Raw genomic sequence first — 20,588 nt, forward strand, 5'->3', positions numbered from 1 at the left:
ACAGTTAGGTAGATCTAGCGCTAATTTCGTCGCCTACTCCTATCTCTAAGATCCCAGGGTCGACCTTACAATGGCTATTATGTAAGCAGATTGTATACAGCAATATTCCAGTTACAAATCCGACGATGTCTGACCGACTGTCAGTTGGAAGCTGCAATGACGCGCGTAGACACGCCACCCCAAGCAATTTCAGTTAAACCGAAAAGTGCAAACCTGTGCCGGTTCTTATCAATAATAACTATTACAGCGATCGCAATTTCTTTGTACTTTATTTACAAAAAACCATTCGATTCACTGGGTGATCCATCCGATCAAATTGTAATTCAGAATATCCCTAAATCTTATTCAAAGTTAGAGACTGTTGATCCTGAGGAACGTGATGTTTTCGAAGGATTTCGCACGTCGTTTTTGCCTCCAAATGATGATTTTATGGCAAGACGGTACGCCGACAGCAATACTGAGACTTATTACAATGTAGCGAATGACCAAATTCAATCAGGAAACAGAAAAAGTATCCCACCCAAAAGGATTAAACGCAGAAGCCAATTTAAATTTACATCGGAAGAAGACGAGTAAGTGTAGTCTGAATAGTATTATAAACACGATTTAAACAAAATCTAGTCTACTTTCGAAAACGAAACAAAACATCTAGTAATAAATTAATGAGATATAAAAATGATGATTGTTAACAGCTACAGCATAATAAACATATACCTACTTACTTACTTTAAATCATAGAACTGTAGTTGCATTGTCTTAACCATGGAATCACACTTCGGTATGTTAACGAGACAATTAAATCCTTACATACATACTCATAATATGGAATTATGGCATTGACACCAATTTACGAACTAATTTAGTTGCTAATGGTTTGCTTATAATTAAAAAAATAACATCAGAAGGTAAAAATAATATTTATCGTTGTCCAACATTACTATTTTTGTGTTATCCATGACTTTTTACGCCCGGCCGATTCTCGTCAGGTTCAAAAAAAAGGAAAAATGGAACCATCCCTATTATAATTAGGGCATGCACCCGGGTTTACCCGGTTCCGAAAAACCCGGGTAAACCCGGGTTTTTTTATGTTCTTGAGAACCGGGTCTGAATAGTATGAAACCCGGTTCTCCCGGTTCCGACCAAAATATTAAAATATAAAGTATTATTCATATTTTGCTGCATTATTTTAACAAATTTATTCTATCTGGCAATGTCAGAATCACGTGCATCGCGAATTTTCGTGCCACGCCTCAAGCGTGGCTCTGATTGGTTGTCTAACCTTAGATGCTATAAGTTTCCCACGGGTGTATTACTTTGAAAAGCTGTTGATTTTACTGTTTCATATAATGATCCAGTCATGTTTTTGTTTTTGGTATCAAGCTGAAATTTATATCGAATACTCAAGTCTTCGGTCAAGCATCAAGTGCTGTGAAAAAGTCAAACTCACAAGCCAACGCATCAAAAGATACAGCCGTAAATGCTGAAAATTTCCGCAAATTTCGACATTCGCATGGGACTCAAAACCTACAGGGTACTTCTCATGAGAAGTACCCTGTAGGTTTTGAGTCTTCACAGAGCCTTTAAATTTGGTAAAAGTAAAGTCTTATAACACAGATAAAGGAGAAAATGTTAGAAACATAAATTTTAAAGTTACAACATTATAAAAAATAGGTTTGTGCGGAGCCCTCGGAGCGCGAGTCCGACTCGCACTTGGCCGGTTTTTTGCTTTACAGTTTATGAATAAGGAATGAATAAGGTTTAAGTTTATAATATGTGATATTATGATAACAAGGTACTTTTATAAGACTGATAAATAAAAAGAAGTATTGAAATTTTGTTTCTTTATTAATTTAATAAAATAAGACACAAGCCGCGTAAAATAAAAGGCCCATCAGGTACTTTTACAGTTACTTTTGTTTAATTTCGTATTTTTTTCTTAGGTATTATAAAAGAACCGGGTAACCCGGTTCTACCCGGTTCTGAGATCAATTTGGAACCGGGTTTCAGAAACTTGGAACCGGACTCGGTTCTGCATGCCCTAATTATAATATTATTAAATAATACTAAATAGTTTATAACAAGCATTATAATAATTAAAGTGCAATATGCAAAATACGATAGTTAATATTTAAACGTTCATATTATGTACTATGTAATATACTGCAAAATATGTAGGTACCTACAACGCCGGTAATGGGTAAATAATAATATTATGCAAATATCATAATCATGCATAAGATCATAAGATATTGTTTTGGTAGGTTGTTGGAACTTTAATTACCACATTCCTAATGCAATAATAGGGCCATTACCTTGAATATCTACCTATAAAATTAACGATTTAAAGTCTCATGATAAATCAAAACATAAATTCAATTTTTACTTTGCATTGTTATTTATTTATGGATTGCAGTTTAGACTACAAAACAAAACATCACTTTATTAGTTCCACTTTACTCCTCGTAAGAAATAAAAACAAGTAAGTATAGGTATGTATATGTAATTATTGATGAAAATTGTCAATTGTAAGATCTCCATTAGACAACGGTTTTGTACGAAAAATGTTCAAAAAAAACTTTAGAGCTAAAATTCTTGAAGCCTACAAAGTGAACCAAAAGTGTTAATGATTATAAACAATGTGAATTTTATGTATTAAATTAAATTATTAAATGTAACATTTTCAACCAAGTTCTTTTTAGAGAATATCTCTCCGACCAAACCGAAGAGGATGAAGATAACAGCGAAATAGAAGAAAGTAACGAAAACGATCCTAACGATCAATACGACGATGATGGAAAACTGCAAAGGTATAACAAGACAATATGTTCCCTAGCAATTTATTTAACTTATTACATAGGAAATGTTTCTGTTATCGTCCTTGCAAACTGCATCAAATCCAATATGATTGTTTATTCTATGACACCTACTATAACTTATTTTTTGGGCTTTTAATTTCACATGTTTTATGTTAACATTAAAGATATTAGTCATTTTCAGTAATGAATTTTCGTATATGTATGACTGTATTTATCAGTGTAGTGCATCCTGAACTATACGTTGACCGTGGCCCCTTGGACGATGTGGAGCAAGTTCGCAGGCAGCCCGAGTTAGAAGAAGGCGAAATGAGCTCAGCAGCGCATGTGTACAAGCCTGTGCGTTCGTATGCTGGTAGGTTTAAATTATCTTTATCAATTGTATTACGTGTTTTGTTTAAATATTTCAAATTTCCTTACTTATCCATAGGAACAGAAGATTTTTCACGGTGATTTTCCTCTAGTATTGTTAAGTCTCAGAACAACTTTGCTTCCCGTATTTTTGCATAACAAATTAAAATCAATGTCACTTATCAAAAACCCTCATGAAAATGTACTATCTTTTAACTACCTATCTTATGTATAGTGGCAAACTATTTTTGGCGGGTTGCTATACGTACGACTTGTATAAAAGCATTCGTCCCGAATTGACAATAGGTTATGCATACTACAACGTGCTACGCTCACGCCCATTATCCAATTGTGGACTCGTGTAAAACGAGTCAAGTTCACGTCCGAATCAAATGAAATTACATGTCAACATTATTATGAAAAATGCGAAAGAAGCAATGTACGATTTATGTACCTAGTTATAGTACCTAATGATGGAAAATCTGGCTATTAATAGCACAAATTATTATTAGTATAGAATAAAAGCTTGATCCCAATTAAAATATAGTAAATAATAAATCTATTGAGCCTAATTATTCGAAAATCTTGAAAAAACAAACTGTTAATTTGATAATCGTTAAAGTTCCTCTTAATTACGGCTTATCAAACTTAAAACAATGGTGAATTACCCACAATAAAGAAACCGATAGTGTCATCTTTGGTAATTACATCATTACTTTATCAGGTATTCATGCATTTTGGAAAGGTCAAGGTGACCGCGACACAATAAGGAGCACTCAAGCAAAAATAATGACGCAATACATGGACGCTGAAGCCGATCCTTGTCATGACTTTTATCAATACGCGTGCGGTAACTGGCCTGCTCTTAATCCTATTCCAGCTGATAAAGCCGGGTAAGATTTTAAAAACGATCTAAAATAAGAAAATTTCAATATAATAACTCTATCTTGCTTTTCAGTTATGATACATTTGAAATGCTTAGGGAAAACTTGGACGCAGTTCTCAAAGATCTGCTTGAATTTAAAAAATCTGAATACGTCGCGTCCATTTATCCGGGCCCACATTTAGATCTCGAAGAAAGCTTTCTGAAAGTATTAAGACCCTCAGAGTGCCCCATTGAAAATATTAATAACATGCGTATAGATATAATTTTAAACAAACCAGATGATGTTTCCGATAATGTTAACGAACAAGCTCATTACGAAATAAATGATGACAAAAACAAATCAGAAATTATTAATCGTATTAGAAGGTATTTGGACAAAATATCGACAGTTGACAAATCTCTACCTAGAATCAAATATAACATTCACGAATATTACTTTGATAACAAGAGAAAAGGAAGGAGTCGTTTAAAGAGGCAACACAGACTAGTGGAACACATTAATCGAGTTAACAGAATAAAAAGAAAAAAGTTTTATAAAAGGGACTTAATGCAAGGAAGACGATTACTAACAAAGAAGCGAGTCAAAAGACGGCAAGGCATTGATGACGTCATTTCTCATATAAAACGTATGCCTCAGAAACCTGACTCTATCGACCCAGCTCATGGCGATGCTACTTTAAAAGCAAGATATTTGTTCAAATCGTGTATGAATCATGAAATATTAAAACAGAGGGCCCAACAACCACTTCTAGATTTATTAGATCTTTTTGGTGGTTGGCCTATACTAAAACCTGATTGGACTCCTGGGGCTTTTGATTGGCTAGAACTAATGGCCAAATTACGATTGTTCAATAACGATATTTTGATATCCGAGTGGGTTGGACCAGATATTAAGAATTCGGATGAATATGTCATACAATTTGATCAAACTAGTTTAGGTAAAATTATATCCAAAACATTATTTTTAATTCATAAAATGGCTGTCTCTATTTATTTTTCAGTCTTCATTATATACGTTATTCTTTTGTACTAGGATTGCCAACTCGAGATTATTTTCTACAAGGATCAAACAGGGTATATTTGGAGGCATACAAAACATATTTGATAAAAATAGCAACTTTACTTGGAGGAAAACCTGGTTACGTGAAAGCTAGTGCAGACAAGCTTATCGATTTTGAAATCAAGTAAGTGACATTTACCTTATATTTTTTAAATCTTACTAAGTATTTTTGTTGTTATTAATATTTACGTATTGTGTATCTAATGTTACACATTCATTATTTCAATGTAAATGATATAGTTTATAAGCAATGCGGCAATAGTAACTAATTAAGCATACAGAGAATATACAACAAACAAGTAAAAAATCAATACATTCCTTGTAATTACATTTACATAATTATCTCCATCTTAAAATGCAATTAATAGTCTTCCATAGATAATAATTTATAATTTATGTTGTATTTTCTATTACCATTTTCATAAAATTATAATCTACTTTGACTCGGTAAACGTTATTCTAATTTCTACGGACACCATATTCTATCACGTCGCAACGGATTCATTAAATGTATTATGATGTTTGAGTCTGAAGGTAGTTAGGAAGCTAGAGTGTGACAGAGATTTTAGGGGTTTTAACAAAATAAAATTTATACAGATTTCTTTCAACAGATTAGCAAAAATAACCTCAGCGCCAGAGGACAGACGCAACGTATCAGAACTGTACAGGAGAATGACGTTAGCGAAATTACAAACTTTAGTTCCCGAAGTCGATTGGAAGAGATATTTGTGTATTGTTATGAATAGAACTGTGCATTCTGAGGAAACTGTTGTTCTATTTGCCCTTAATTATGTTCGGGTAAGGGTTTTTATTGATGTTAGGTATGTATTTTTGGGTAAAGAGATTCTTTGTAAAATGTAGAGCAGGGGCATTTAACGTAATTTTTTTCCTTTTTTGTATTATTTGTGTACCTAATTATTTTTATTATTTGCGTATTATAATTGTGACAATTATTAATGCAATATGAATTAAAGTTTGAGAAATAATCGCAATGCCTGCCAAAATCTATGCGCAAAATTTGATGCCGATGTTTCACTCACCTTAAAGAAAATGTAGAGTCCTGTAAATCCTATAATTGTGGAAACTATATATCGTCTTAGATTTCATATACAAATACATTTAAATATTCTCAAAACACCTCTACAGCCTCGTATTCATGGTAAACATTTGTCTAGCAACAGTTGACCAAGAATGTTGCTTGAAACTTTGTTTAAATGTTGTCATTGGCGCGAACATTCAAAAATCTAAATTCATTCCAACTATACCGTCACATGTTCAACTTTCCTATCCCATTCCAAAATCACAATCCCATCACGTGTTCCAACTTCCACCTGACCAAAATCACGATCCCATCACGTGCAAGTCTATAATCTGTCAACAATTCGACAGCACTTGGTGCAATTGATAGAGGCGACGGATCCGAACACTTTAGCGAATTATCTGCTCTGGCGGTTTGTGCGGCATCGCGTTAATAACCTGGACGACCGCTTTCAGTCTGTTAAACAACAGTGAGATTTTTTATTATTTTTTTGGAAAAAATTTATTTCAAATGTGTAAAAAGGAAAATTCTCTATACAAAAGTACCTATATTTTCAAAGGTTCAGTTAAATTACTTTTAACATATATAAAATACTTGAAAATATTTTATGCTATGTAATTAAATCACAGTATGTATCTTAAAGCATAACAAGCTCCTGTTAAATAAACTCTCATTACAAATAAAATGTATTCCTAAAATAGTACCTAGAAAAGTGCAAATTTCATATACCCAAACTGTTAACCTTCCATTACGATCCAAAAACTTTTCAGATTCTACTTCATACTATTCGGTCGAGAACAATCTCCACCACGCTGGAAGAATTGTATATCCCAAGTAAACTCAAACATGGGTATGGCCCTTGGCTCAATGTTCGTTAGAAAGTACTTCGACGAAATGAGCAAAAACGACACACTAACCATGACGAGGGAAATCCAGCAATCATTTAGAGATTTACTGCACATGACCAATTGGATAGATGATGAGACGAAAAAACTAGCGGCACATAAAGTTGACTCTATGATGCTTAGAATAGGTTACCCGGACTTTATCCTGGATAGAATTGAGCTGGATGATCGGTATAAGGAAGTGAGGATACACCCGGATAAATATTTCGAGAATATCCTGAATATATTGCAGCATTTGACCAAAATGGAACAGTCACGGTGCGGTTTTATTTTGTTTTGAACGAAGTTTGAATAGAAATGTAGAGTAATTATGTAGAGACTTGTTAATTTTAAACTTTCATTAACAGAATTTAGTTTAAATTTTTAGTGTTTTTTTCTTTGTCATATAAATATATAAGAATAAAATATCATAAAATATGATTTTGTTCTGAACGGTTATCGTGCCCTCTTACAGCAGTACTAATTGCCATCCCATCTAGCACCACCACTTTCCCACACTAGATTTACTACTGCTATAAGACGTCACAGTTACCCCCAGGTGTTTGTACATCTTAAACAGTTACTAATTTAATTTAATTAATCCTGGTCTACAGTGTACATCTCTACAAATAATTTAAGTCATCCCTACAATTGACAATATAGATTATTTTTAGACCAATTTAAATAATATTTTCCATTTAATTCTTCCATTAAAACACAGCATAGGCCAACCGGTAAACAAAACGCTCTGGAACACAGCGCCCGCAGTAGTGAACGCGTACTACAGCCGCAACAAGAACCAGATAATGTTCCCGGCCGGCATCCTGCAACCGCCGTTCTATCACCGGCACTTCCCGAGATCGCTCAACTTTGGTGGCATCGGGGTTGTTATTGGTGAGTTGTGCTTGTTATATACAGTATACAGTATATAGCAAGTACGTAAGTACGCAGTAGTGAACGCTACAGCCGCTACAATATTTTTTTTACTGCTGCAATCGATTCAATCAAAATAATGATGTAAATCTATGAATAAATGAATTTTGATTGAATGAATTTTGATCGATTTTTTCTATTCTTTAAAAAAAATGTATATTTTAACTTTTCAAACTAATCACACCCGACTTTTTCCTTATTTATCCTTATTCCAGGTCACGAAATAACCCACGGATTCGACGACAAGGGTCGTCTGTTCGACTGCGAAGGCAATTTACACAGATGGTGGTCGGATAGCGCTATAGAGGCGTTCCACAAACGTGCGCAATGTCTGATCGATCAGTATGGACAGTATGTGGTGCCGGAGGTTAATATGAAATTGGATGGGGTTAATACACAGGTATGGAAAATTGTATAATTGTTATTTTACTAGCTTACCGCCCGCGGCTTCGCCCGCTTTGTCTAAAACCTAATAAATTATATACTAAAACCTTCCTCTTCAATCACTCTATCTATTAAAAAAACAGCATTAAAATCCGTTGCGTAGTTTTAAAGATTTAAGCATACAAAGGGACATAGGGACAGAGAAAGCGACTTTGTTTTATACTACATATTTAGTGATGATGCATATTTATCGAATTGAGTTTCCTAAAACTTTTTCTCGCAACCTTGCTTTGTCTTTTCGTGGTCTTTTCCCACAATTTTCATCACTATTATACAAATAATTTTTCTTGCGTAATAATTCCTCTCATTTTCTTTAAAAATTCATATTTGCAGGAAAGTTTACCTTAACAATGAGAAAAGATAATAATTAATTCCAATTTCTACTTTTCCTTGCATCAATTGATAGTAAAGATTGGGAGATAGTTGAAAGAGTAACAAAATGATAAGTCGTATTTATAACAAAAATTACTACGTTATGAAATTTCGTATTCCAGGGTGAAAACATAGCAGACAACGGCGGTGTGAAACAAGCGTTCCACGCGTACCAACATTGGCTCAGACTACACGATGCAAGCGATGAAACTCTACCAGGCCTCAATCATACACATACACAGCTCTTCTTCCTTAACTTTGCTCAGGTACTCTATGTAGAGATGTAGAGATAATGGTTAGAGCTATCATAATAATATGTACAACTATATGACGTACTCTATGTAGAGATCGACTCGGCTATTATATTAAAGTTATTAAGAGATAGAGATAGAAGCTGTCGGCTCTATCACACACTGCTCTATAAATAAATGAGTTCTATTCTAGCAACCGCCAACTACTATATTATACAGGGTGTCCCACTGTTGGTATTCTAAGCTCAAAGGAGGTTATGGTTTTGCATACGCCGAGTTCGTAAAAAATACTTATAAAATTCCAGACGCATTTTTTTTTCAAACAGATAAATTCTTAAAACTCTATCAGCCGTACAAATAAACGAGTTATAACATTTTATGCAAAGAATAAACTAAGAATAAGGAAAAATCATACAAATAAACACGAAATAAATGTAACCTAGTATAACTTCGTAATAAGTATTCATACTAATGCTATTCCGTCCTTATTACGGCTACCACCCTAGTATAAGTCTGACATAACCGAGTTATAACATATCTTTTAGTACATTGTGCTGTGTTTTACAAGTTTTAGAAGCAATTTTCAATCTAAATTTGAGATAATAGCAATGAGAGTAATACGAGAAGTAGAAAAAGTTGAGCAAATTAATAATTTCATTACGTACCTATTGAAATGGAAAATTTTGTATGAAATGTCAAAATAATTTGGAAAATCCAAAAGTGCACGCCTCATAATTTTTTTTTAATAAATATTTATTAATTATTATTTTTGTTTATTTAATAACAATTAAACCACATCGAATCAGACCCTGAAAAATGAAAGGGTTCTATTCCTGAGCATACTCAAGCGTAAGAGAAAAAAAAAGACTCGATTAGTAAAGTATTTCGGTCGCTATCGTGTTAACAAGAAAAAGGATCCGCACATACAGACACACGGACGTCCAAGACAGAACTTTTTTAAACTGTTTTTTAACTAGTTTAAATAACAAAAATGACATCAAAAATATCATGAACGTTAAAAATAGTGTTTTTTCTTAATATGTGTGTGTATGTATTATCTTACAAGTGCAATGTATGATACATAAAGACATTTTAAGTTTGAAAAATCAGATGTTTTGCGCGAAGTGACAGTAGTACCCACCTCAACGCTTCGCTTATGAGGCGTGCAATATACGAAATTATGAAAAACCCTTTTGATATTTATAATGATTTATTTATTTACAACACGCGCCAAACCATACATACATAAAACTTATTTCTAAACTTATCACAATAATATACACTTTCGTTGAAAATATAAATCTTCTAAGCCTGGAGTTGTATGTTTTGAGTACCAGTTATTTGGCAACTCTCTATCTCAAGGTGGGTTTATCTTCTGTTCTCCAGATATTGGATAGCGTTATCTATCATTTGCTTGCATATTTAATGATATATTTAAATTATTTCCAATAAATATTTAAAAAATAAATAAACAGAACATCGTATGATGAAACTTCACAACAAATTCGACGAAGTCAAACGAGCGTCAGCAAAATGACAGCACCAAGGCTTAACCGTAGACAATTTCAATGTTTTTCATAATTTTGTGAATGAATTGCGACGTTGCCACTTCGCGCCTATTGCATAGCGTGAACATAGTTACATCGACGTTATTCCAAATTTATTTGTAAGAAATTATGACATCCATATTCTTTATTTATTCTTATCATATCTATGCATTGCATAAGGTTTGAATAAGCAAGTTTTTATTTGTACGGCTGTATGTGTACACCCATAACAAGCAACAGGCCCAACTTTACCACCAGCACGTGAGCTTAAGATTATGTTTTCATAGACAAAATGCTCACATTAGCGAAGCGGTATATGCCGGCTGCGCGAAGCTAGAGAAGAAAACATGGTTTTTCCGGAAAAATTTAGCAAAAATTTTTTGACGTAATTTTTTTGTTTAAGTATTTTTTAAGTGATCAGTGTATGCAAAACTACAAGTCTCTTCGCGCTTAGTATACCAATAGTGGGACACCCTGTATAATCGATCATAGGGATAAGAGAGCTATGCCTGAGATGGTTTTATTTATCATGCCGTACCCATGCATGTAGAATCCAATAAATGTCTAATAAACTGTATCTCATGGAGTGGAAAGCGTCGATCTCCTATAACACTGGTCTAGTACCTATTTTAGTTGATGTCGTGTCTCTTTATTTGTAAACTTATATAATAGATCCATCTAAATATTTTCTATTCAAACTTTATTTTATTTAAGGTAATTTACGATAATCACAGGTATGGTGCGGTGCAATGCGTCCAGAAGCGATGCGTAACAAACTGAAAACGGCCGTACATTCTCCGGGACGGTTCAGAGTTATCGGCACTTTGTCTAATTCTAAGGATTTCGCGAGGGAATTTAATTGTCCATTAGGTTCTCCTATGAATCCTGTACAGAAGTGTAGTGTATGGTGAAAGAACGAAATAACAAGTTTAGAGAATATAAATTATAATAAACATAGATGGGTATTACCACAAAACAATTTAAACACAGTCTAACTTTAAACCAGGGATCTGTCACTTTAATAGTTGTCCATGTGAAATACGACAAAACCAGATTAAAGAGAACCCGCGCTTAAAGTTAAACCCTGTCTAAAGATTTTTGTGGTAAGACAGAAAAATTTTGATTTAAAATATGTCCTGTTATGAGATACAGGCTTTATAATATTATCTAATTAAAGAAAAACCTTTTTCCATAGAGCGATAAAATTGTATCGTTATACATATTATATTGGTTTACAGAAACTTTCATGATTTATAATCCTATTAAAAAATATATTTTCGATAATTAGTACATCAAGCCAGAATATTTAATCCGTCCATATCCTTTATTTTAAATTTACCCTCATTTTTATAAAACGTAGGTATCTCTACTAATTTCAGCTCATAATATCTAAATGTGTGGATCCTTTCAGTACCTGATTTATTATATATATTATTTGTATAAAACTTTTATATTGTGGAGATATTACAATCGTGCATTTTGGTAACTGTGCTTTAATTGTATATTAATATTAAGTTTGTATTGTTAGTTATTGTCAATTTTTAAGTTTATTTATAAATGAATATTTTTTAAATAAATAATATCTGAAATAAAATGGGTGTCATTTATTATACCATTAATAAAATGCGTCAGTATTTTTTACACAACAATAATATTTTTATTGTCTTGTTATTTATAATCACGACAATGGATCATCGTAAAAAATAATAAAACAGCAACTCATATTACGTAATAAATTATTTACTATACGATACAAATGCAATGAAGAGTGCCTGGAGTTGTCACATTAAAAAAAATTAAAATTACTTAATTTTAAAATTGTACAAGAGCTTAATTTAGGATACAGGTAGGTGTAGGTACACAAAAAAAAAAATATATAAAAAAATAAGCCAACTTCATCGCTATTGCGACTAAACCAATTTATTCAAAACAGTGAACGCAAAATTTGATCAAATAAAACACACAAGGTTGCGAACTTCATTTCTCCAGTTTATTAAAAAAAAAAGAAATATCAAATTAAAAAAAAGAACAGAATCAATAGACAAAGTTGCCAACTTCAACGCTCTGCACGTCGTCATTGCTCCATAGAGTCTCCACCTCATAGTGCGAGGGTCCGCTAATATCCACATGGTCACGGCGCTGCCAACGTAAACTGACCAGCCGGGCCATCTCCAACCATAGACGAGCTTCGAGCACTGAGAAACAAAAATAATAGACATAATATATTTTATTATAATAAATCTACTTACTTAGATAATTTAAATAAATTACTTGGTAACAATTCAGTTTTGGATTCGATTTAATTATCGCTACCTGCTACCAAAATCTACAATCATATGAACACGAACCAGTGGACAGTGGACTATAATATGGGGCAGACGAAGGTATATATCACATCTGTTTTACTGATCAATTAAATAAAAAAAATCTTAATGGAAATACGTGTTTAGCCCAAGGTTTAGCCCTATGTATTTTTGACGTGACAACGTCTCATAATTATAATTAAAATTCGATAAAGCCGGCTGCACGCACGAAAAAACATGACTCATGCGGCGTTACCTCGCTCTGACTCATCTGAGGCGTTCCATGTAAGGCTTGAACCAATTTTTTTCGATACTGTTATATTTAACTACTTCCCGGCCGGCTGTGACAGCAATTATTTTAAATTGCAAATTGCAAACATAATATTATAGAATACAAATATAAATCAAAAACTAACAGAATAAGAAAGAGAAAGCCGTCAAAAACAAAGGGTTGATGCATCCATTGACCACGCTCATGGTGTAAATCAACGCACCAGCGGTGGGCGCCTGCCTCAAACACAGGCCACGCATTGTAGCACCAAGCCATGGCAGAAATAGATATTCACTTAGAGGGGATCGCTGCAAGAATACATTTTAATTAAAATTATACGAAATACGTTTTCTTCTTGTAATTTATAAAATTATTGTGTTGGTTGTCATACTTCTAGGAAACGGGGTGATCGATTTTTATGAAATTTGATACGTGTATTAGTAATGATTACCTACCTATTGAATGTAGGTGTATTTTTTAACTCTAAATGAAAAGAATCTAATGGCAGAAAAACGTTCGTCGGGTCAGTTAGCTGCGGTATAAATTTGATTGAATAATAAGACACTTTTGTAGCAAATCTTACATGATAAAAGCATTGATAATGCATGATTAAAACCTAATATGATTTCCTTGCGTCTTATACAAACATAAACAGAATTATTATTTATTTGCATTGAAGTACGCGCTTGTAACATGTACTCGTTGACTATTAATTACATTAGGTATACGTATATACCTACCGGTCCAAAATGTGTGCACAGAATGATCATATTATACGATATATAATATTATTGTACAGTTGTTTTTTCCTTCCTGTAGAACAAATCAGTTAATACAATTACCTACCACGTTTGATGAATTCCATATCAATAGTGTACTAAAAATTATAACAAGCGCGTCAGAAGCCTCGATGCACCACATCACTCCTACAGAAATGAAAAAGAATCAATTATTATTTAAAAAAGTGTACCTAAAAATCTATTTGCTCTGCATCGCTAATATAAAGTATACTTATTTATATTTATTATTATGAATGCTTTACTGCAATGGAAAATTTCTTAGGTGCCAATGGTGTTAATTTAAAAATTAAATAACGACATCTCTAACAACTCTATGTAAATTGAATTTTTACTCACTAGACGCATCAATATCATCGATATACAGTTTATCATCCTTGCTCATCACCATGAAGTGTAAATCATTTGCCAACGGCTCTTCATCAAACGTCACAACTTCGAATTTCACATTGCTCACCATCCCTAGGGAAAAGCAAACAAATGCTACGAAAGTAGCTGATAATGTTTGCTTTGAATTAGAAGCTTGCAATCTCTCCGCTCTAAAGAACGTTTTGCTCCTCATATATTCGATATTAGTACTTATATAATCGAAGAAAGCTCCGATAAATGGTATTTTAGATTTTGCATAGCTCATATGTTTCGGTATGTCGGGTGAATCTCCGCTAGCCATTACTGATGTTCTTTGCGAGTTTAATTTTATCACGTTATTCAATTTGATAAAGTTCATTTAATATTTTGACCTCTGTGATTTTGACAGAAATTTTTCTTTTTCTATCATATAAAGTCATCTTTATGCAGTTGCCAAGTCATTTTTAATTTTATTTTATGCTTGCTTGATGCTAGCAGTCCGGCCCGCTTTGACCATCCTCGTACAGCGTACTTCAAGGAATAAAAAATAAAAAAAGAATTAACGAAATCGGTTCAGCTTCAGACGTTCTCGAGTTAGGTATGCGTTTACCAGTTGTGATTCGTTTATGTTATAAGATAGATACATTCTTAGAGCATTAAACATAAATTATTCAAAAGTTGATTTGTATCAAATAACCAAAATAATGAAAAATTAATATAATTTGTATAAAAAAAAATACAGGATGTAGGTAGGTACTTAGATCTTCATCTGGTATATCTATCAATTATTAAGTAGGTACCTACCGTAGGTAAAAAGGTAGCCCGCATCTTACTATGTATACCTAATAATTTTCCACGTATTATCGTCATTATATTAATATAAAATGCAAGTCATACTTACATAATTATTATCTTATACATATATAAAAATGAATCGCAAAATGTGTTGGTAAGCGCATAACTCGAGAACGGCTGAACCGATTTCGATAATTCTTTTTTTATTATATTCCTTGAAGTACGAGGATGGTTTTTATGTAGAGAAAACTTAAATATGTACCACGGGCGAAGCCGGGGCGGACCGCTAGTTGTTTATAAAAAGAAATATAAGATTAACCTGTGAGAAAATCTTGATTTTTTGAAGTGAAAACTTCTTTAGCGGCGTTGAGCACTTTTTTGTATGGGTGTTCACTTGAAATAAAACAACGAAAATACAATATGTAGCGTTAGCAGGATAATTTATTACAAAAAAAAATGAACACCACATTATAAATGTCTATATAAACACTAAAAATTATAAAGTATTTCAAAACGAATTCAATTATTATTTAGCAAAATTAGAAAATCCCCGAATTTGCATTCGGCTATTTTTCCATAGTAAATCTTTTGTTTCACGCGCAGGACTGTGGCGAAATTTCTCTTTCACTCTTATTGGATTTCGTATGGAGGCAATGTACTGCATAGGAGCACAATCGAGAGCGCTCCGTAAGCTCCGTTTCGCGCGTTACTTATGAAATGAATGTAAGAGTGTATAATATGTAATGATGTATTTTATTTGTAATGTGTAAAGTTACTTATTTTATGATATTAGTAAGTATTGGAGTTTTTTACTTGGCGCACTGAAAATGACAAAAAAGAGCTGTAATTCAATTACCTGTGCAAAAAGTTTGGCTAATAAAACTAACCTAATTACCCATTTAACCTTAATTTATTTACATACAAGCGTGACTTGTATGTAAATAAATTAAGAATATTTTTATTGATAAGAATGGAGTAGTTACATGTGTATTCACGATAATCATCATTCAAGCAGATTTTTATTTTTTTTATTAAACAGAATACCTATTTATGGCTCAATCTCACAAATATAATTCAGTCTGTAATGAATGTGAATTATACAAATACCTAGATAAGGAATTTTAAGTATAAACAATAAACATTGTTCGCAATTAAATATATGAATGCGCAATTATAAAACCAAGCTGATTATAAAAATACACCCTGTCATCATAAAGTATTGACAACTATTGAAAATATTATATTGTTTGTTTTTAGGGTTCCGTACCCAAAGGGTAAAACGGGACGGTCATAAAAATAGCGTTACAAAATAAAAACGTTCCGTTCCGTTCATCAATGTTCATAGATGAATGCAACTGGAAGTTGGTTCAATATTATTTCAGCAAGTCTCAAACTATAATAAACGAATATTATCGCTAAAAACTATCATATTCCCAAGACATAAGGTTCTAAATTATTAATTTTTAACCGCGCTGTCCTCTAGAGTGTGGGCTATTATATTATGATGAATATAAATCTCAATAGCTCATTGACTGACGCACACCACAGAGCAAGTAATATAATACGCACACATTCTCGACGCATGTGACCATAACAACGTTTATGTGTGGTTTGTGTGTATAGGATACATACACGTATCCGGTATCACTACATAAACATTAAAAGCAGGGAATATCATCAAACACTACAAGTTGTTGAAATAAACTTAACCAGATCGCCCGTGTCGGTGAGCACTGGGCAATAATATATATTTATAGAAAATTTGAGTTATTTGTGATAGTGACCAAGCAATATAACAAACGCTTATTTGAGGTAAGTACCTAAATATTTGATTACCTAGGTATATTACCATTTTAGTAGAGAGTTATAACTACCTATATTCAATAGTTTCATTATATTAGTTTAAAAAATTTTTACAGTAAATCGGTAACAGTAAATCGTGTAGGGCAATCCAGGGCCAATCAAACATTACAACGCCCTCAGCTGACCCTCTATTTCCCACTGACCTTGAAATTCACAGAGGCCGTGACATTAAACCTTGACTTTGTGTACAATTAACAACAATACGGTAGCTACATAGAAATCTAAATAACAAGACACTAGAAGTCGTAAGCGTGCGTGACCTTGTCGCCACTCAGGTGATTTGCACAACACCAGTGCAATCGTCACTGTTCAGTTGCTCTGGAGACGTATGAGTGTATACATGGTGTGTTTCAGCAATTCCCATTGCGGAAATTCTTCCACAAGTTGTAATTATACTTATAAAGGAATAATATTTCATCGGAAAATATTTTTTTTTAGAAATAATGCCGTTTGTCCTTAAAATTATAGAATATTTACAAGTATTACGAGCGTCACCATAGTAATCGAAATAACAATGAATGACACAGTCGACCATTCTTATTATCACGTTTGTTCGTATTGGAGCAAAAAGTCTCATATACTTAGGGATGTTATTCTAAAATAAACCGTAAATTCGTGCGTTAGGATACATATTCAAAAGCTTAATTTAATAGATAAGTTAGTTTTCACTAAAATCAAGCTGTCCAATAAAAGGCATAGTTTACTTGTGTGTACTGTTTAGCTTTCGGTTTGAATGTGTTGATTTTGGCGACAGCGGTTTTCATACGAATTATGACATTTTAGCACTTCTATGTGTCTTGTTATTTAGATTTCTATGGGTAGCTATTATAAATTAATCACACGTAAATTTTATATACTTACTTACAAATACCTACCTAGTCACCTAGATATATATAACTAAGTAGGTATATTTTATCATAATAGTTTTATTATCCCAGGACCCAGATTACCAAATATTAACTAAGAACTAAGAACTTGATATCATAAATTTTACTATATTATGTACAAATGACCTTATAAGAGAAGAGCTACTTATCCCGTTAAAATTTAATGTATTTTCTGTATTAGTTTAACGGGTGTTAGGTAGGTATCTATACTTGATATTATAAAGCTGAAGAGTTTGTTTGTTGGTTTGTTTGAACGCGCTCATCTCAGGAACTACTAGTCTGATTTGAAAAATTCTTTCGGTATTAGGTAGCCCATTTATCGAGGAAGGCTATAAGCTATATACCTATCATCTCGCTAAGACCAACAGGAGTGGAGCACTGCGGGTAAAACCGCGGAGCACAGCTAGTTATGAATAAATAGGGAAAATTTGAAAGTAGGTAGCTACCTACCTAACTTATTAGGTGAATTAAATAGGTTTAAATGTAAGTAATGAAAGTAAAATCATATCGTAATTTTATTTAAATTTAAAGGCATTTACATTTTAATAATACGATAATCTATGCGGGTCAGCTACCTAGTAAATTAACTAGTTAATACCTACTTACTTACTTAAGAATCTCAATACAATTGTTGAAATCAAGTTTTTACAAAAAATAACACTTTAGTAAGTAACTATTGGTAAAATTCCAATAACAAATAGTCACTACTTACCAAAAACTCCAAATCAATTTTTTTACCTACTTTTGAATAGATTTTTTTTTATTCGAGAAGAATCGCCAATAAACTTAATGTGTAGTTTTTAGAAAAAACTTTACTTTTTAGTTTTGCTACTGTCCATTCATTCATTAAGAGAATTATTTTAATTCAGTAGATTGCTGTTTCCTGGCTAATAATTATTATGTGCGTGTAAGATATATTAGAGATATTAGATACAAATGTTAATTGTATGAATAGAATACCTAAGATTTCAAATTGATCTTCCATCTATTTCAGATCCAGACATTTTTCAAAAATTAAGGATGGTGAAGGCAAGAAAGTACGTCGTAAAGAAACATTTCCAAGGTGTCCCTAAGCGTGATGATTTTGAAATCGTTGAATATGAACTTCCTCCATTAAAACAGGGCGAGTTTGTCGTTAAAGCGGATTGGATCAGCGTTGACCCTTATCTTCGTGCCTATAACTCTACTATGCCTGTTCCTTATGACCAGTTTAGTTTCCAAATCGGCACAGTTCAAGAGTCAAAGAATAACTCGTTTCCCACAGGAACAAAGGTCGTTACGCACAAAGGCTGGTGCGATTACAGCATAGTTAGTGAAACAGCTGATCCTTTTGGTAAAGTTTATAAACTACCTAATCTACAAGGCCTACCCACTGAACTTGCCCTCGGTGTTGTTGGAATGCCTGGAGCGACTGCTTACTTTGGTTTCCTAGAAATCTGTCAACCTAAAGCTGGCGAGACTGTTGTAGTAACGGGAGCTGCCGGCGCTGTCGGATCCATCGTAGGTCAGATCGCTAAGATCAAGGGCTGCAGAGTGATTGGATTCGCTGGTTCTGATGACAAAGTGCAGTGGTTGGAAAAGGAATTAGGATTCGATAAAGCAATCAACTACAAAACAGCTGATATACCCAAAGCATTAGCAGAGGCTGCTCCAAAAGGAGTGGATTGTTACTTTGATAATGTTGGAGGAGAATTAAGTAGCACTATAATGGGACAGATGAATAAATATGGAAGGATATCCGTGTGCGGGAGTATAAGCTCTTATAATGACGATCATACAAAAATGCCAAAGGCGACAGTTGTTCAACCATTTATTGTGTTCAAAGAGCTGAAGATTGAAGGTTTTATTGTATCACGTTGGTCGCAGCCCAAGGACAGATGGCATGAGGCGTTCGCTGATTTAGCGCAATGGATTAAAAAAGGACAGATTAAAACTAGAAGTCATGTAACAGAGGGTTTTGATAAACTGTACGATGCATTTATCGGTATGCTTGCTGGTGAAAACACTGGAAAAGCTGTTGTTAAAGTTTAATACTATTTTAACCCTCCCTGTTAAATTGTATGCAGGTATCAAAGTGTTCCATGTTATGTAATCAAAATAAATGTTCGTTATTTCTTATCTATTATTTTATTTCTGTTGTATATTTAGTTATTTTGTATGTACAAAATATACGCACTATTAATTTAAATACCTTCATTGAAATTAAATTACCTAAACCTTGTCTGCTATTCATGATATTGACTAAATATTTTACTAATAAAGTGCTAAGTAAGAAGTGAGGCGGATATTTGAATTTATTATAATATTATATACAAGCTTTAATCAAACATCGTTTTGCATAACATGTTGTTGTAGATGCAAGCAAATTTGGTGCTAAGATTTAAATGATTTTTTTTTGGTCCTACTTCAAATAGATCCTACCTTCTTATACAAACGTGACTTCAATAATTTTATGACTTACTATAACAAGTACATGTACAGTGTACTTTACTCACGATAATGATCATTCAAGTACATACTTATATACCAGTGGAATCGTGCCCATTAAACAAATGTAGCCTAGGTTAATTGTTAAAATCTTTTTTTTCTTCACATTTGCTTTTCCCACAATTACATTTTTACCTGACCATTTTGATATAATTTTAAATACATTGCTGGTAACATAGAAATCTAAATAACAAGACACTAGAAGTCGTAAGCGTGCGTGACCTTGTCGCCACTCAGGTGATTTGCACAACACCAGT

The 20,588-nt window shown here is 33.1% G+C and overlaps 4 protein-coding genes across 4 annotated transcripts in view; 2 read left to right on the top strand and 2 right to left on the bottom strand.

Annotated features, from left to right (window-relative positions):
- The window catches only part of Tsen54 (tRNA splicing endonuclease subunit 54), a 150,458-nt gene that overhangs the window by 45,900 nt on the left and 83,970 nt on the right, over positions 1–20,588 (bottom strand). The gene's annotated exons all lie outside the window — the stretch shown is intronic.
- Positions 157–11,536, top strand: LOC149486707 (neprilysin-4-like). The gene is made up of 13 exons (XM_089698367.1): positions 157–572; positions 2,700–2,807; positions 3,035–3,168; positions 3,889–4,057; positions 4,123–4,988; positions 5,084–5,234; positions 5,722–5,908; positions 6,500–6,618; positions 6,920–7,312; positions 7,755–7,927; positions 8,182–8,366; positions 8,905–9,048; positions 11,315–11,536. The coding sequence occupies exons 1-13, from the start codon at positions 157–159 to the stop codon at positions 11,489–11,491; spliced, it is 3,222 nt and encodes a 1,073-aa protein (XP_089554493.1). The 3' UTR covers positions 11,492–11,536.
- On the bottom strand, positions 12,572–14,621 carry LOC149486708 (uncharacterized). Its single transcript, XM_089697849.1, has 4 exons — positions 14,291–14,621; positions 14,001–14,080; positions 13,300–13,462; positions 12,572–12,775 (listed from the first exon to the last, which is right to left on the bottom strand). Exons 1-4 carry the CDS (start codon positions 14,619–14,621, stop codon positions 12,615–12,617), a joined length of 735 nt encoding a protein of 244 aa, XP_089553975.1. The 3' UTR covers positions 12,572–12,614.
- LOC149486709 (prostaglandin reductase 1-like) lies at positions 16,727–19,962 on the top strand. The gene is made up of 2 exons (XM_089698411.1): positions 16,727–16,906; positions 18,839–19,962. The coding sequence occupies exon 2, from the start codon at positions 18,865–18,867 to the stop codon at positions 19,873–19,875; it is 1,011 nt and encodes a 336-aa protein (XP_089554537.1). The 5' UTR covers positions 16,727–16,906; positions 18,839–18,864; the 3' UTR covers positions 19,876–19,962.

The sequence above is a fragment of the Colias philodice genome, chromosome 8, assembly GCF_061535455.1.
Source record: "Colias philodice isolate Cphi_HAF_F1 chromosome 8, ilColPhil1 Martin Lab GWU primary, whole genome shotgun sequence".
In the NCBI taxonomy this organism is placed as follows: Eukaryota; Metazoa; Arthropoda; class Insecta; order Lepidoptera; family Pieridae; genus Colias; species Colias philodice.

Excerpts from the sequence above, each read along its gene's own strand:
- LOC149486708 (XM_089697849.1), bottom strand. The coding sequence starts at position 14,621 with ATGGCTAGCGGAGATTCACCCGACATACCGAAACATATGAGCTATGCA. Across the intron at positions 13,463-14,000 it reads TATGGAATTCATCAAACGTG|CGATCCCCTCTAAGTGAATA; the intron begins GTAGGTAATTGT and ends GTATTCTTGCAG. Across the intron at positions 12,776-13,299 it reads GGCTTTCTCTTTCTTATTCT|TGCTCGAAGCTCGTCTATGG; the intron begins GTTAGTTTTTGA and ends TTTGTTTCTCAG.
- LOC149486707 (XM_089698367.1), top strand. The coding sequence starts at position 157 with ATGACGCGCGTAGACACGCCACCCCAAGCAATTTCAGTTAAACCGAAA. Across the intron at positions 4,058-4,122 it reads ATTCCAGCTGATAAAGCCGG|TTATGATACATTTGAAATGC; the intron begins GTAAGATTTTAA and ends CTTGCTTTTCAG. Across the intron at positions 8,367-8,904 it reads TGGATGGGGTTAATACACAG|GGTGAAAACATAGCAGACAA; the intron begins GTATGGAAAATT and ends TTCGTATTCCAG.
- LOC149486709 (XM_089698411.1), top strand. The coding sequence starts at position 18,865 with ATGGTGAAGGCAAGAAAGTACGTCGTAAAGAAACATTTCCAAGGTGTC.